Raw genomic sequence first — 15,707 nt, 5'->3', positions numbered from 1 at the left:
GTCCCACATTTATATAGTAAAGTTAGAGACAATGTTCAAGTGCTGCTTTCAACGGCAGACAGTTATTCCTTAACAACTGACATGTGGTCTTCAGTTAACATGACACCATATATGTCCCTGACTGTCCACACTATTACATCTGACTGGAAACTTGAATCCAAATGCCTCCAAACTACGTATTTTCCTGAGAGTCATACGGTGGACAATCTTGCTGCTGCGCTCAGAGCTGCACTTCAGGAATGGCAACTTGACGAGAAAAAACTTTCAGCCATAACCACTGACAACGCTGCCAACATTTCTGCCGCAATCAGGTCCCTGCATTGGCCGTGGCTTAACTGCTTCGGTCACAATCTAAACTTGGCTGTCACAAATGCATTGCATGACCAGAGGCAAAAAATCGAGCGCGCTCTCGGACTATGCCGTAATATTGTCGGGGCCTTCTCACACAGCTGGCAACGCAAGCGTGAACTCCACAAGAAGCAAGTGGACTTGGGACTCCCAGCACATAGTCTCATAACGGTAAGCATAAAACGTGCAGAGTTCCTCAGGGGCTCAAATGTAAAAAAAGGGGCATATATATATACAGTATATATATATATATGATTATTTTGCATTCTCTGTATTTTTTTTTAATCAAATATATGCAGGCTTGATGCGCATAAAGGACTTATTTAAAAAAAAAAAAGTGCATGCAAATTTGACCAAATTGAATAATATACATTAATGGACTTATTTATGCATTCATTCGTTTATTTAGGCCTATTTATTAATTCATTCGTTTATTTAGGCCTATTTATTTATTTATTCGTTTATTTAGGCCTATATTCATTCGTTTATTTAGGCCTATTGATTTATTCATTCGTTTATTTAGGCCTATATTCATTCATTCATTCGTTTATTTAGGCCTATTCTTTCATTCGTTTATTTATGACTATTTATTCATTCATTTGTTTATTTCCATCCATCCATCCATCGTCAGGACTGCGCAACTCGCTGGGGCTCCAAACTGGCAATGGTGGAGCACATCCTCGAGCAGGCCCAAGCGATCAGACACGTCCTGTCTGATGACAGAAGGAGCAGCCTGTCCCTGACCTGGCAGGACATGGACGTCTTGAAAGCTGTTCACGAAGCACTGAAACCAGTCGGTGACTTCACTGATATTTTGTCAGGAGAAAATTATGTGACCAGTTCCTGTATCCTTCCCATACTACAGCTCTGCAGGGACAATGTGTGAGATAGGTCTAGCTGTAGAACCGCAGAACCATTACGTCATAACAGTCTGAGGACGACAGCGCCAGCCCGACAGTCTGAGGGCGGAAGTGGGCGCGGCAAGGCATTACGCTACTTCCGTGTTTTGGAAAGTTTTAAAGTTTAAAACAACGTTATTATAAAAACTTTGTTTTAAACGATTTAATTGAAAATGTATATTTAAGATTGATTAACAATATTATACATTAAACAAAGCATAAAATGAAAAATAAATAATACAATGAAAACAAAGCTTGAGAGTTTGAACATTTTATTCAATTGAAAATACTTTTAAATACTCAACCAACAAAGACCACCATACACAATAATATGATGGACTGAAAACACAAAAAATATTAATTTAAATAAAATGAGTTTTTTCCTCTGAAATATAAAAATAAATCACACACTAGCTGTTTTCTAATTAAATAAAATTACAAAATTAAACTATATAAATAAGTTATATAAAACAAAATTAAACCAAAGAAAATAAATCTTATAAAAGTTATACAGGCACAAATTTGACAACAATAATTCTCAAGAGAAAAATAAATAACAAATTAAAACTCCATACACATGGAGTTTATTCTGAGGTGCCTTTCGTCGTGACATTTGAAAAGAAAAACTTCCATGTCCTGTTGAAACTGGAACCGAAACATGAAAGGCTCTTTGGCCAGTTCCAGAGCATCTTTTCCTTCTGCCCGATCAAGTTTAAGAAGGGCCTTTTCCTGGTCTTCCTTCTCTAGGTCCAGATATGACGGCTCTTGCACAAAACCTCTGAAGGAGTGGCAGTTGTTCCGCAGCCATCCAACTGCGGTCCTGAGGTCTTTGACCATCTGTGGTTCCTTCATGAGAGAAGAGTACAAAAAAGGAATGAAATAATTAATTCATTTAAAATAATTATTCTCACAAGAGAAGAGATGCACCACATTTGGCTGCTAGCTAATTTCCATCTGTTGTCCCTGAGTGTCCTCAACAATACATTGTGGTTTAATCAGGATGCATGTAAATTAATGTTTTGAAATTATGCTCTTTCATGTGCCCGTTTGAGACAATAAAAACATACCTTGTCGCCGATTTCAGAGTCTTCTTGTGCTTTAGGTGGCTCATGCACATCAACAGCAGCATGTTTCCTGTGACAAATACATTTAAGTAAATTTATAGACAGAGAAAAACTTGAGAAAGCAAGAGAGAGTTACCTTTCAATGGCAAAATTCTCCATGAGAATAAGGCACCACCATTTTCGAATAAGAGGAAAATCCGACTTGCATAAGGGGAGAAAGTGTTAATAGATTAATTTAATAGATTATATCATCTAGTTAAAATATATATTTTTAACAAAGACTTACAGCTGTAAAATCAAAGGGTGCCTCAAAGACCATGTGCAGAGCATACTGAAATTCCCCCCAAAAAAGGAAATCAGTCAAGTTTAGGCAACCATATCATGTTTTCATTTTTATGATTTATCTATTTTCTTTATTATTTTTTTTTACTTTCCCTTTTTCTCACCATCAGCATGAAGATCCCACAGTCCACAGAGCCAGTCAATTGTTGTGGAACATTCTAAAACAATGCAATTATCATTAAGTTATTCCTGGAAAGGATGTGACAAACATATAAAAACACAATCTATATAAGTAGCTTATGTTTTTTGAAAGCCTAATTAAAACTAACCTTGTTCTTGATCAGCTTCCATGGTCCTGGAGCGATTCTGTTTGTCAATTTACTGCAACAAAATCAAACAGAAATATTTTAATATATTATAACCAGAAAAATTGGACAAAAAAGCAAAGTATATTTATTCTAAAGCAAAAAAATTACCCCAGACTGAATTGCAAAAACAACATTTCAAATTTAGAATATAAAAACAGCATGCAGATCATCATGCAAATGAACATCATGCACAGAACAAACAGCAGTGAACATCACTGAAGAGCGAACTTTGGAACAATGAACTTCGAACAGCAAACCTTGAACTGCGAACTCTGAACATAATATTTATAAATTTAAGTGCAACCTGAAGACAGTCACATATTTTACATCACCAATCCCGTAGGGGTGAGTTGAATCAAAAAAATACATAGCCTTGTTTTTAGGCTTCAGAACCTGTGAAATACAGTTGTTAGTATATTGAATCCTAATATCACCATAAAGAGTTAGTTCACCCAAAAATGAAGGGAACAACATACACATAGCATCCAGTGTCCTGGCATCCAAGCAGGGAGCAGAATGTAATCCTTGGATCCCATTTTATCCTTGGGGGAACATAAGATCCATTAATTTGTTGTAACTGCATTTATAACTGTTCCAGTTTTAGATAAAATACAACTTGATGGACTTACTGGAAACGATAAAAATGGGTCCAATTCAAGTGGTGGTAGCCAGGTAACTACAACATAGGAATTTGCACATCTGTTCCCTAAGCATAGCATTCATTTGCACATCCATTACAAAACACAATTACATCTCCAGGTGATCATGAGTTATAGTTGTAGGCAAAAATACCTTTTCCTTAGCCACCATGACGATCACATCAAGACAGCTGTTTGCAATCTGTTTTTAAATATATTATATATTAGTTATATAATAACATTAGTTAATTACTAAAAAAAATATATTAGCTGTTTGGTCAATTTTTCTATTTTTTAAATAATTGTGTGTCCACTAACTGTTGCCTCAAGCGCTGCATTGAGGCCCAAGGTCAAGAAATCTTTTCGCTGCAGTTTAATGCTTCCGACTTGAGCAATTGTCTCATCTCTGTCATTTTTACTCAAAATCTGGTCAAGCTTTACCACAGATTAAGATAAAGAGACTAAAATTACATTCAGTATACATAAAATGTGTTAATAAAAGTGTGATAAAAACAAACAATATTACCATTGATGACTGCCAATCACTTGGCTGGAAATCCCAACAACTTCTACTGGCAGACAACTGTTTAATGTCACAAACCATTCCTGTTGCAGTGAAGACATAAATTATACACAATAAAAATACACCACACAGTTTCTAAAGTATGTTACCACCATTTAACCCATGAATGAAAACACTCACCACCTGTTGTAACCATTGAAGCAGCCGGGGTACTGTCCTCCATCACAACATCAGTCCCACCTGCTTCCTCATGGGAGAAACAAGGATTACCTGTTTAAGAGATTTAAAGGGATATTAAATTGAACTGTACTGAACTCAATTCATCAGTGGTTAGTGGACAATTACAATATTATAACATAGGATATTTTAATGTCTATCTACAAATATTAGTAGGTTAATATAAATAAATAAAAATGAAGGTAATTTACCAAACATAGCTTGTCCGTACACATTTTTCACCATCATGCCCCCAAATGTCTTCTTTAATCTTTCCAGCAATTTGTTGTTTTTCTTTTCATTATAGTGATGAATTATGTTCCTCATTTGAAAGAGATGGGTCGATGGCAAAGACAAGTTCAAAAAGTAGTTGTTTTTTTTCATCTTTGCGAAGAGTTGCTCTGCAACTTGGCTGTTCACTTTGCCAGCCAATTGAGGTACTAGAGTGAGCTTCCTCAACACATCTTTGCTGTCTTTCGTATTGGCTTCATGAAACCGATCATACAGCACATAGTGATCCGATGAACCCGTCACTGGGTGACCATTAAGGTCTGGCTCTGTCTTCTTAGTGTTCAGCCAAGGTAGCGACACTTTAAGCTTTCCACATTTGGCCAATTCGATGTTGGATTGAGTGGGTTCTGCCAAGCGACCTTCAAATGGAGAGATGGGTACCTTTTCTGATGCCCTTAAATTCAAGTGAGTTGCAAGACCCCGTGCAAAGTCATAAATTATGACATTTGGCATATGCTTCCAGGATAATAGTAAGTCTGCAAAGTCTCGAGGGCTCTCAGCTCGGAGATTGCATTTGATACTATAAACAATCCCACATGGGCACATAATCACTGCCCAGCCTCCTAAAAAACAATATATTAATCGCATCCAATGAGTAAATCAAAGTATAAAATTAGTTTGTTTTGTTTCTAACTAGACATTAACTAGATTGCAATTTAAAATATTATGTGCAAGTCAACTAAAACTTACCAGAGGCCCCCCAGATTTTATCAAAGATTTTGTCATACATTTGTCTGGATTTCATTTCATTTGACAACCTCAGAAGAAGATCACTGCGGGATCCATTAGAGTCCAAGCCACACTCTTTACATAACTTCCGAATGACCCCAACCTAACAAAGTATAAAGTCTTGTTAAAAAGGTAATATTAAAAACACAACACAGTCAGTGTTTTTGACTAACAAACCCTACCTTTTGTTTGTACAGTTCTTCTCTGAGTCTGTCCTCTGTAACCGTAATTTCAGAAATTTCAGATACAGACTTCGAAACATGAATCTTTTCAAACTCTGTGTTTAGTACAGAGTCAGAACGCCGTGTGGCCTTCCCTATCCAAGGAGCCCAAAAATGGTATGTTGGTGATACCGCACATGGATTGTGTCTACCACCTAAAAACCACAACAAAAAAAAACATTGTATTATGTTGCATTTTAACACGCTTCCCAATAGTGTATAAAGCATTGTGTTCATACTTGAAACAAATCCACGACCAATCATATCACAGGACATGGCCTCCCAAAACTTTTCCAGGTTGACCTCCCCATCAAAATTCTCTGCAGGACCCTGGATGTCACTTACTAAAGAGTGAAAAAAATTGTGCATTAATTTATGACAAGGTCACACTAAGAAAAACATTTAAGAAAAAAAAAATCCAATTACAATGACCATATAAAGTAAGTCGCTCTGGATAAAAGTGTCTGCCAAATACATAAATGTTAATGTAAACACAATTAGCAAGAAGAGTATCACAATAGTCATACCTGATAAATGGAAAACACCTTTTTTGTGTAAATCCATGATCACCACAAGTAATGCAGGAATACTTGTACTCATGATCAGTAAGGGCCTCAAAGTGCAAGTATGCATGAAGCACTGTGTCTGCTGGTGGATACTTCAGACCTGTCAAATCTTGCAAAAACTCGACTGCTCTGCTCACAGCAGTATGGGCCTGAGGAAAAAAATATATATATATATGTACAAACGTGGAGACATTGAAAGATGCTGTACTTACTGAACATTCATACATTGAAGGTTACCTGGAGAAGGTTTCTTAAAGTTAAGCAAAAGTGTATGTCAAGGATGATGTTGTCGTTAAAGTTGTGGAGTTGGTCTTTCCACTCTTAGTAGCGATAAAACATTCCACACTGTGGGCACTGCTTACAGTAGGTTGATACTTCTATCATTCAAACAAAGTATTACATCAGAGGACAGTGTAATTTCATTGCATATATGCATATTTATAACAACATCCTACCTTCAACAATGCACCAGTTGGAGAGTATTTTAGCTCTCTTTGTAATTAAAATAGGGTCACTAAGGGGGACGACACCTGGGCATCTATGACACACAGTTTCTTCTGGACAAAGATATTTTGGGTAGTCTTTGCCTAGTGATGGTGCACGTATATTTTCTGGTAGGACAGCAGGTATCATCTTGTTCTGTAGAATGTACTGTACCATTTGTTTCAGTCCCAGATCATGTGGAGGATACAATGGATGGTCTTCTGTGACGTTGCTCTCCTCTGAATGTGTATGAGCCTTTTGGGGTGGGGATTCTTCTCTGCTGAAGACAGTACGGAAAAGCTCACGGTCTGTTTGAAATAGATGCCATTTCGCAATGTACTTATGCGGACACGAACGGCGCACTTTGGAACAGGGGCAGTGCCATGTGTTTAATTTGGTGTTGTTGTTATAATAGGACACATTTGGCTCAAAAACGGAGATGAACTTTTTTGTTTGAGGGCTGCCAATTGAGGTTTCTACAGACAGTGGTACACTGCTAGAAACGGCAAGCTGCTGACGAGCAAGGCATATGTTTTTCTTCTCGTCACCAAACCATTTTGCTCTCACCATTTCCGTTAAAACATCTTCCTTTAGAGAGACTCCTTCAGCTGAGGATGTGCAGAAACTTACAGATCTGACATGCATACACTGATAGGATAACATTCCACTCCTCTGTGCTACTTCCATGTTTACTTGGCATTCGTTTGATTCACAGCAGACTTTTTGTTGTTCTCCCCATGTTTTGTATTGAACATGAAGAGGACTATTCTGACCACTTGCAACTTTAAGCACTGTGAATATGCCATTTGATTTGTCCACACACTGGCTTGCAAGGTGAAATCCGGCATTAATGTCCTGAATTGGTTGATTTGTGTGTTTACGGTCAATATGTTTTTTTATATTTTTTTTATTCATGAGGGTATTGCAGATTGGGCATTTCTGTTTAATAATAGGCCGTGCACGAACCCTGCCTGGCACGTTAAATGCTGTGCTAGTGGCTGATGGTGTCCCAGTAGTATGAAAAGTGCTGGTGGCTGATGGTGTCCCAGTAGTATGAACAGTGCTAATGGCTGATGGTGTCCCAGTAGTATGAACAGTGCTGGTGGCTGATGGTGTCCCAGTAGTATGAAAAGTGCTGGTGGCTGATGGTGTCCCAGTAGTATGAACAGTGCTAATGGCTGATGGTGTCCCAGTAGTATGAAAAGTGCTGGTGGCTGATGGTGTCCCAGTAGTATGAAAAGTGCTGGTGGCTGATGGTGTCCCAGTAGTGTGAACAGTGCTAGTGGCTGATGGTGTCCCAGTAGTATGAAAAGTGCTGGTGGCTGATGGTGTCCCAGTAGTATGAACAGTGCTGGTGGCTGATGGTGTCCCAGTAGTATGAACAGTGCTAGTGGCTGATGGTGTCCCAGTAGTATGAAAAGTGCTGGTGGCTGATGGGGTCCCAGTAGTATGAACAGTGCTGGTGGCTGATGGGGTCCCAGTAGTATGAACAGTGCTGGTGGCTAATGGTGTCCCAGTAGTTTGAACAGTGCTGGTGGCTGATGGTGTCCCAGTATTAGAACAGTGCTGGTGGCTGATGGTGTCCCAGTAGTATGAACAGTGCTGGTGGCTGATGGTGTCCCAGTAGTATGAAAAGTGCTGGTGGCTGATGGTGTCCCAGTAGCATGAACAGTGCTGGTGGCTGATGGTGTCCCAGTAGTATGAAAAGTGCTGGTGGCTGATGGTGTCCCAGTAGCATGAACAGTGCTGGTGGCTGATGGGGTCCCAGTAGTATGAACAGTGCTGGTGGACAGCGGCTTCCCTTTACATACTTCTAAATGATTATGAAAATCTAATTTTCTCAGAATTGTGGCTGTACAGTAGAGACAGTGGAAATGAAAAGATTGTCTGCAGCCCAAACCACATCTGTGAAATGTGAAATCTGAAATATGACAGGAAAAAAAGGAAACACTCAGTTCCTGTGCTTCAGAGTGTAACTCCAAACCTACTCAAACCTATCCCTGATGTTTTAAATGTTTAATGGGATGCATTCATATTATTATAACAAAATACAAATATATCATTCTTTGAGGTTTTTTTAGCTCAAGTTTCAGTGTGCAATGCTTTTGCAAACTTTAGATGTTAATGAAGATAAATTAATATTTGATGGCTAAATCATGCAGAAAACCATCTACATCTATCTAATTCCAAAGGGACTACCATTGAATATGTGTACCTTGAAATGCAATGCAATTCGCTTTGGATAAAAGTGTCTGCCAAATGCATACATGTAAAAAAATATCTATTGCCACTGTATATTATAAAAAATAACTCAAGATGTTCATACCTCCATGAACAACAGCCTTTTTGAAGTGGATTTTCATATGACTGGTCAATTTGTCCCGTCTTGTTGGTTTAAAGATGCTGGCATCACAAAATGGGCAGTGAAATTGTCTGCAACATGTTGTGCATTGGATCAGAAGTGGAAGTGCTGACCCTCTCTGAATCGATATGTGCTTCTATAGGTGAAATAAAATACAATTAATGCAATTCTCATGGTCAGAAAATTTAACAAATGCTGTAAAATACAACGCCGACAACTAATTAAATCACAAACCATGAATATGTAACCCAACAAAGTGATACTGTGATATTGTTAAATATTAACTTACAAAATACTTCGTTTCAAAATACTTCCTTTCAAAAAAAACATTTCGGTACAGAGCCGTTTTGTATAAGCGTAACGTTATTATGTTAAGTATGTTGCATGATCCATATCAAATTTATAACTTCTTTTTACCTCTTTCTCTTCCTCTTTTCCTTGTTCTACAGTGTGCTCCGCCATAATTAAACCTTTTACTGTCTATCTTTTACTGTCTAAAAACATTTTACTGTCTAGTCTAAACACATGTCTAAACATGAACTCCGTACACTTCCGGCATCGGACTGCTACCCGCCTACTTCCGCCCTCAGACTGTCGGGCTGGCGCTGTGGTCCTCAGACTGTTATGACGTAATGGTTCTGCGGTTCTGCAGTTGGTTATTATTGCAATGTGTTGGCTGCGTCAGAAAAGGACCTCCAGCTAACAAAGTCAATAAAAACTGTAATTCTAACAAAGCTGGAGGCCAAGTATGAATCCGATTCAGTGCGCAAAATAATGCGAAAATGCACTTTCCTCGACCCTCGTTACCGTGGAGGATATTAGACGGATGACAGCGCATTGACTGAGACCAAGGCTGAATTACAGGCTGAGATCGTGAGCTTAGAGGCACCAGGTCCAGTGGCCATCAGAGTGGAAGAGGGAGAGGCGCAACCCGAACCCCCACAAAAAAAGATGACTCTGGGAAGTATGCTGCAAAAAAAGTAGAGGACCGAGAGGACCGAGTCGGAGCTGAAATAACAGCATACTGTTTGGAGCCAGTTGCCCAAGGAGACAAGGGCCCACTTCTCTGGTGGAAAAATGCTGCCGAGCGTTTTCCCCAGTTGTCGCGAGTAGCACGGAAGTACCTGTGTGTCTGTGCCACAAGCACACCATCGGAGCGAGTTTTCAGCACCGCAGGTAAAGTTGTCGGTCCACAACGTGCCCTGTTAAAGCCGGACAAAGTGAACATGCTGGTTTTTCTAGCGAAAAATCTTGACTAGATTTGATGCCACTTATTTATTTATTTATTTAATTGATTCAGGTTTTCATTAAAAACAATATTGTAAAGAAGATTTTATTTAGATTTGTAAGTTTTTATTTAGGCCTATTGTTTTGCAATATTTTTTATTATATAGATGTTTGTTAATTCAACTGTTGTGGGTCTATTTGCACTTTTTTATAAGCTGCTCTTTGTTATTAAAAGTTGTTCGGGCAGTGTGATTTAATTTAATTGATTTGTGTGCGCGTGTAACGATGCGGGAAGAATGAAGCGAGCAGTGAATCCAATTGCAAGCACATTTATTAATAAAACAAACAAAAGAAACTCAGACCAGGAACACAGAAAAAGCAACCATTACAACATTAACAACTCACAAAGACAGGGCTGAAACACAGGGCTTAAATACAGGGGTAAACGAGCTAAACAAGATAACAAGAGGGCGTGGTTAATCAGAAACACCTGGGGATACTTATAAACTAGAAAAACTACAAAGGACTACAAAACATGACACAGCACAGGAAATAACTAAAGTTCACACAAGACAAGGGAAACACAGGACAGACAGGAACAAGACATGAACCCACACCGTGACATAGCCCTCCCCCTATGGGCGGCTCCCGACGCCCGTAAAAAACAAACAAAAAAAAAGTTCAGGAGGGTGGTGAAGTGGAGGCGGTCTTGGGGGAGGGATGGAGGGCCAGGTCCGCGCAGGGAACAGGACCAGGGCCTTGCAATGGCGGGCATGGGCCATGGGACGTGGGCGGAGCAGGACATGCAGGTGGCGGCCAGGGCGGAGCAGGCTGCGCAGGCGGCCAGGGTGGTGACAGTCCATCGGGCGACCAGGGCGGAGACGACCCCTCGGGTGGCCAGGGCGGTGAAGACCCTTCGGGCGGCCACGGCGGTGAAGACCCCTCTGGCGGCCATGGCGGTGAAGACCCTTCGGGCGGCCACGGCGGGGAAGACCCCTCGGGCGGCCACGGTGGAGAAGACCCTTTGGGCGGCCATGGCGGAGAAGGCCCTTCGGGCGATCCCGGCTCAGGAGCAGCAGACACCGGCTCGGGAACAGCAGACACCGGCTCCGGAACAGCAGACACCGGGTCGGGAACAGCCAACACACACACTGGCTCGGGAACAGCCAACACACACACTGGCTCGGGAACAGCCAACACACACACTGGCTCGGGAACAGACAACACACACACTGGCTCGGGAACAGACAACACACACACTGGCTCGGGAACAGACAACACACACACTGGCTCGGGAACAGACAACACACACACTGGCTCGGGAACAGACAACACACACACTGGCTCGGGAACAGACAACACACACACTGGCTCGGGAACAGACAACACACACACTGGCTCGGGAACAGACAACACACACACTGTCTCTGGAACAGACAACACACACACTGTCTCTGGAACAAACAACACACACACTGGTTTGGGAACAGACAACACACACCCTGGTTCGGGCTCAGGAACGGACAACACACACACTGGCTCGGGAACAGGAACAGTCTCTGAATAGGCCATCTTGTCCATAGACAGTGGCTCGGAGGAAGTGATGTGAACAGTCTCTGAATAGGCCATCTTGTCTGTAGACACTGGCTCGGAGGAAGTGACGTGAATGGTCTCTGGCTCAGCCATCTTGTCCGTAGACACTGGCTCGGAGGAAGTGACGTGAACAGTCTCTGACATGGCAGACGTGACGTGAACAGGCTCTGACTGGGCAGACGTGATGTGGACAGTCTCTAGATCTGCAGAAGTGACGAGGACAGTCTCTGACTGGGCAGAAGTGACGTGGACAGTCTCTAGATCTGCAGAAGTGACGAGGACAGTCTCTGGATCAGCGGGCTCTGGCGCAGGATCAACGGGCTTTGGGCTAGGCATTATCAGCAGGGCAGAGGGCTTTGTGCTGGGCAGGACCAGTGGTAACGGAAACTCTGGGCTGGACGGGACCAGCGGCGAAGGAAACTCTGGGCTGGACGGGACCAGCGGCGAAGGAAACTCTGGGCTGGACGGGACCAGCGGCGAAGGAAACTCTGGGCTGGGTGGGACCAGCGGCGAAGGAAACTCTGGCCTGGACGGGACCAGCGGCGAAGGAAACTCTGGGCTGGACGGGACCAGCGGCGAAGGAAACTCTGGGCTTGACGGGACCAGCGGCGAAGGAAACTCTGGGCTGGACGGGACCAGCGGCGAAAGGAACTCTGGGCTGGACGGGACCAGTGGCGAAGGAAACTCTGGGCTGGACGGGACCAGCGGCGAAGGAAACTCTGGGCTGGGTTCATGGGCTGTCGCTGATGTGTGTGCTGCCCACACACACAAAACAGCCATGGATACCACAATGAGCGCTGTGTCTTCCAGAGCAGACTCAAGTGCGGCGTGTTCAGTCTCGGCGGGCAGGTGATATGCTCCGGTTCTGGCGAACAGGCGACGGGCTCAGTCTCTTGCTCGAAGACTGGCTCTGGCTCTTGCTCGAAGACTGGCTCTGGCTCTTGCTCGAAGACTGGCTCTGGCTCTTGCTCGAAGACTGGCTCTGGCTCTTGCTCGAAGACTGGCTCTGGCTCTTGCTCGAAGACTGGCTCTGGCTCTTGCTCGAAGACTGGCTCTGGCTCTTGCTCGAAGACTGGCTCTGGCTCTTGCTCGAAGACTGGCTCTGGCTCTTGCTCGAAGACTGGCTCTGGCTCTTGCTCGAAGACTGGCTCTGGCTCTTGCTCGAAGACTGGCTCTTGCTCGAAGACTGGCTCTGGCTCTTGCTCGAAGACTGGCTCTGGCTCTTGCTCGAAGACTGGCTCTGGCTCTTGCTCGAAGACTGGCTCAGGCTCTTGCTCGAAGACTGGCACCGTCTCTTGCTCGAAGACTGGCTCCGGCTCTTGCTCGAAGACTGGCTCTGGCTCTTGCTCGAAGACTGGCTCTGGCTCTTGCTCGAAGACTGGCTCAGGCTCTTGCTCGAAGACTGGCTCTGGCTCTTGCTCGAAGACTGGCTCCGGCTCTTGCTCGAAGACTGGCTCCGGCTCTTGCTCGAAGACTGGCTCCGTCTCTTGCTCGAAGACTGGCTCCGGCTCTTGCTCGAAGACTGGCTCCGTCTCTTGCTCGAAGACTGGCTCCGGCTCTTGCTCGAAGACTGGCTCTGGCTCTTGCTCTAAGACTGGCTCTGGCTCTTGCTCTAAGACTGGCTCTGGCTCTTGCTCTAAGACTGGCTCTGGCTCTTGCTCTAAGACTGGCTCTGGCTGGACGTGGCTGACGTGAAGCTCTGGCTGGACGTGGCTGACGTGAAGCTCTGGCTGGACGTGCCTGACGTGAAGCTCTGGCTGGACGTGGCTGACGTGAAGCTCTGGCTGGACGATCTCTGGCTGGACAGTCTCTGGCTCAGGAGCCACCGGACACGTCGTTGAGGAGGCCATTCTTCTCCTCCTCCTCCGTCTCCGGACCACCGGATTCGGGACCACCGGAACTGGGATCACCGGAACTGGGACCAGCGGTGAAGGCCTGGCGTGACACGGGATGAAGCTCTCCAAACATCTGGAGAGCGCCTCTCTCCAGCCCAGACCGGAGAGATTGGGGAGTTCCCTCGGGTTAACCTCCTTAGCCCCCAGCCGGTAACAGACTTTAATTGCCTCGTCATCCAGGGAGCAGGAGGCAGCAAGAGGAACAAATCCCCACGGATACTGGAACAGATCAAGGCTTTCCAGGGCCAAGGCCGCGATCTGTCCAGCGAACTCCCGGTCTTGCCTGTGTAGATCAGGCGAGATCCGTGCTGCTGGATTCATATTCGGTCAGTTGTTCTGTAACGATGCGGGAAGAATGAAGCGAGCAGTGAATCCAATTGCAAGCACATTTATTAATAAAACAAACAAAAGAAACTCAGACCAGGAACACAGAAAAAGCAACCATTACAACATTAACAACTCACAAAGACAGGGCTGAAACACAGGGCTTAAATACAGGGGTAAACGAGCTAAACAAGATAACAAGAGGGCGTGATTAATCAGAAACACCTGGGGATACTTATAAACTAGAAAAACTACAAAGGACTACAAAACATGACACAGCACAGGAAATAACTAAAGTTCACACAAGACAAGGGAAACACAGGACAGACAGGAACAAGACATGAACCCACACCGTGACAACGCGTCTCTGCGCGAAAACTGTTATGGATGTTTGTTAATTTAATTCTGTTGACTGTTGAATTTGCACTTTTTAATAAGCTGCTATTTGTTGCTAATAAAAGTTGTTGTGCATGTTATTTTGTTATTGTTTCAGTATTAGTGTTTGGTATTCAGTTTCTGAACGGTTTAGGCACAAGCCAACAGTTTGGTGACACTGTCTGAGCCTTACGTTATAATTTTTAATTATTCATGCTAATACCGTATACCGAGGTAAAATAGGGAGGAGGTTTGACGGTATCAAAATTTGGATACCGCCCAAGCCTAGTGCTATTACTTACTAATTAGTTAATCAGAGCTTCTTGTTAGTTAATATTAGTTACTAGATTGTTAATATGTGTTACTCATTTGTTCCTGTGTAGTTATTCATTAACGAAGGAACCTTATTCTAAAGTTTTACCATTTATTCTACTCCAAATCCGCATATTGATTCCAAGGGTGCCGCACAAGCCCTGAAAAGTGAAGCCAAAGCGCCTCGATCGCCCCCCGGTGACCGGTCCTGGTATAGCTCATAAACCCCGCCCCCTCATGTTATTCAATGGGACGTGAGACCAACTAAACAATTAAATTACACTTCACATATCTTTTTTCCAAAGATAGTTTCTGTCATTTACTGTAGTTTTCATCACGCTGATGTAATTTCAAAGGTTTGTTTTTAAAATGTTTGTTTTTCGTTAGTTATTTGATGCTATAAAACCGGCGCTGTGACGTACATGATTGACAGCTGTGATTGACAGGTTCTCTGAGCGAAGTAGTCACTTAAGCAACAACGGACTTTTTTTGGGGATCTTTGGAGGACTGAGGAGATTGGAGCTTTAAATTTAATATCTAAATTTCTATAATTAATTATTTCACACCGACATAATGGTTTGTTCTGCAGCAGAGGCGCGTGCTTACCATTGATTCAGCGAGAGTGAGTGCGGGACCAGAGCGGGACGTTGATTTCACGGCTTTACTTCTTGCTCACTACTGCGCATGTCTGGTCCCGAAATCGCAACTGCGCAGACTCAAGTCCCATGATGTAAGTGCCATATCGGGACAATGGCGGCTTCACTTCTCGCCAATGGAAGAGAACGAAGGGGCGTCGTCCATCTTTTTTTACAGTCTATGATTGATTCTAAATCTGTCCCATATCGAGCTCCTTACTCATTGGTGCTGCTAGCATCATTCTATACCAGTTGAGGTTATTAATTAATTATTAATTATATGAATTAATTATATTCAATATCTCCACAAAAGTCTCTATTCAATTGTATAACCTGAATAATAACCTTTAAATGTG

The 15,707-nt window shown here is 43.0% G+C and overlaps 1 protein-coding gene across 1 annotated transcript; it reads right to left on the bottom strand.

Annotated features, from left to right (window-relative positions):
* Positions 1-3,708: 3,708 nt before the first annotated feature.
* LOC143710810 (HMG domain-containing protein 3-like) lies at positions 3,709-5,984 on the bottom strand. Its single transcript, XM_077202002.1, has 8 exons — positions 5,819-5,984; positions 5,541-5,734; positions 5,320-5,461; positions 4,551-5,192; positions 4,303-4,392; positions 4,126-4,205; positions 3,918-4,034; positions 3,709-3,801 (listed from the first exon to the last, which is right to left on the bottom strand). Exons 1-8 carry the CDS (start codon positions 5,946-5,948, stop codon positions 3,709-3,711), a joined length of 1,488 nt encoding a protein of 495 aa, XP_077058117.1. The 5' UTR covers positions 5,949-5,984.
* Positions 5,985-15,707: the final 9,723 nt, after the last annotated feature.

The sequence above is a fragment of the Siphateles boraxobius genome, unplaced genomic scaffold, assembly GCF_051911475.1.
Source record: "Siphateles boraxobius isolate OS27281-9 unplaced genomic scaffold, OSU_SipBor_1 48, whole genome shotgun sequence".
Classification (NCBI taxonomy): domain Eukaryota; kingdom Metazoa; phylum Chordata; class Actinopteri; order Cypriniformes; family Leuciscidae; genus Siphateles; species Siphateles boraxobius.
This window is presented reverse-complemented; position numbering and strand designations above follow the sequence as displayed.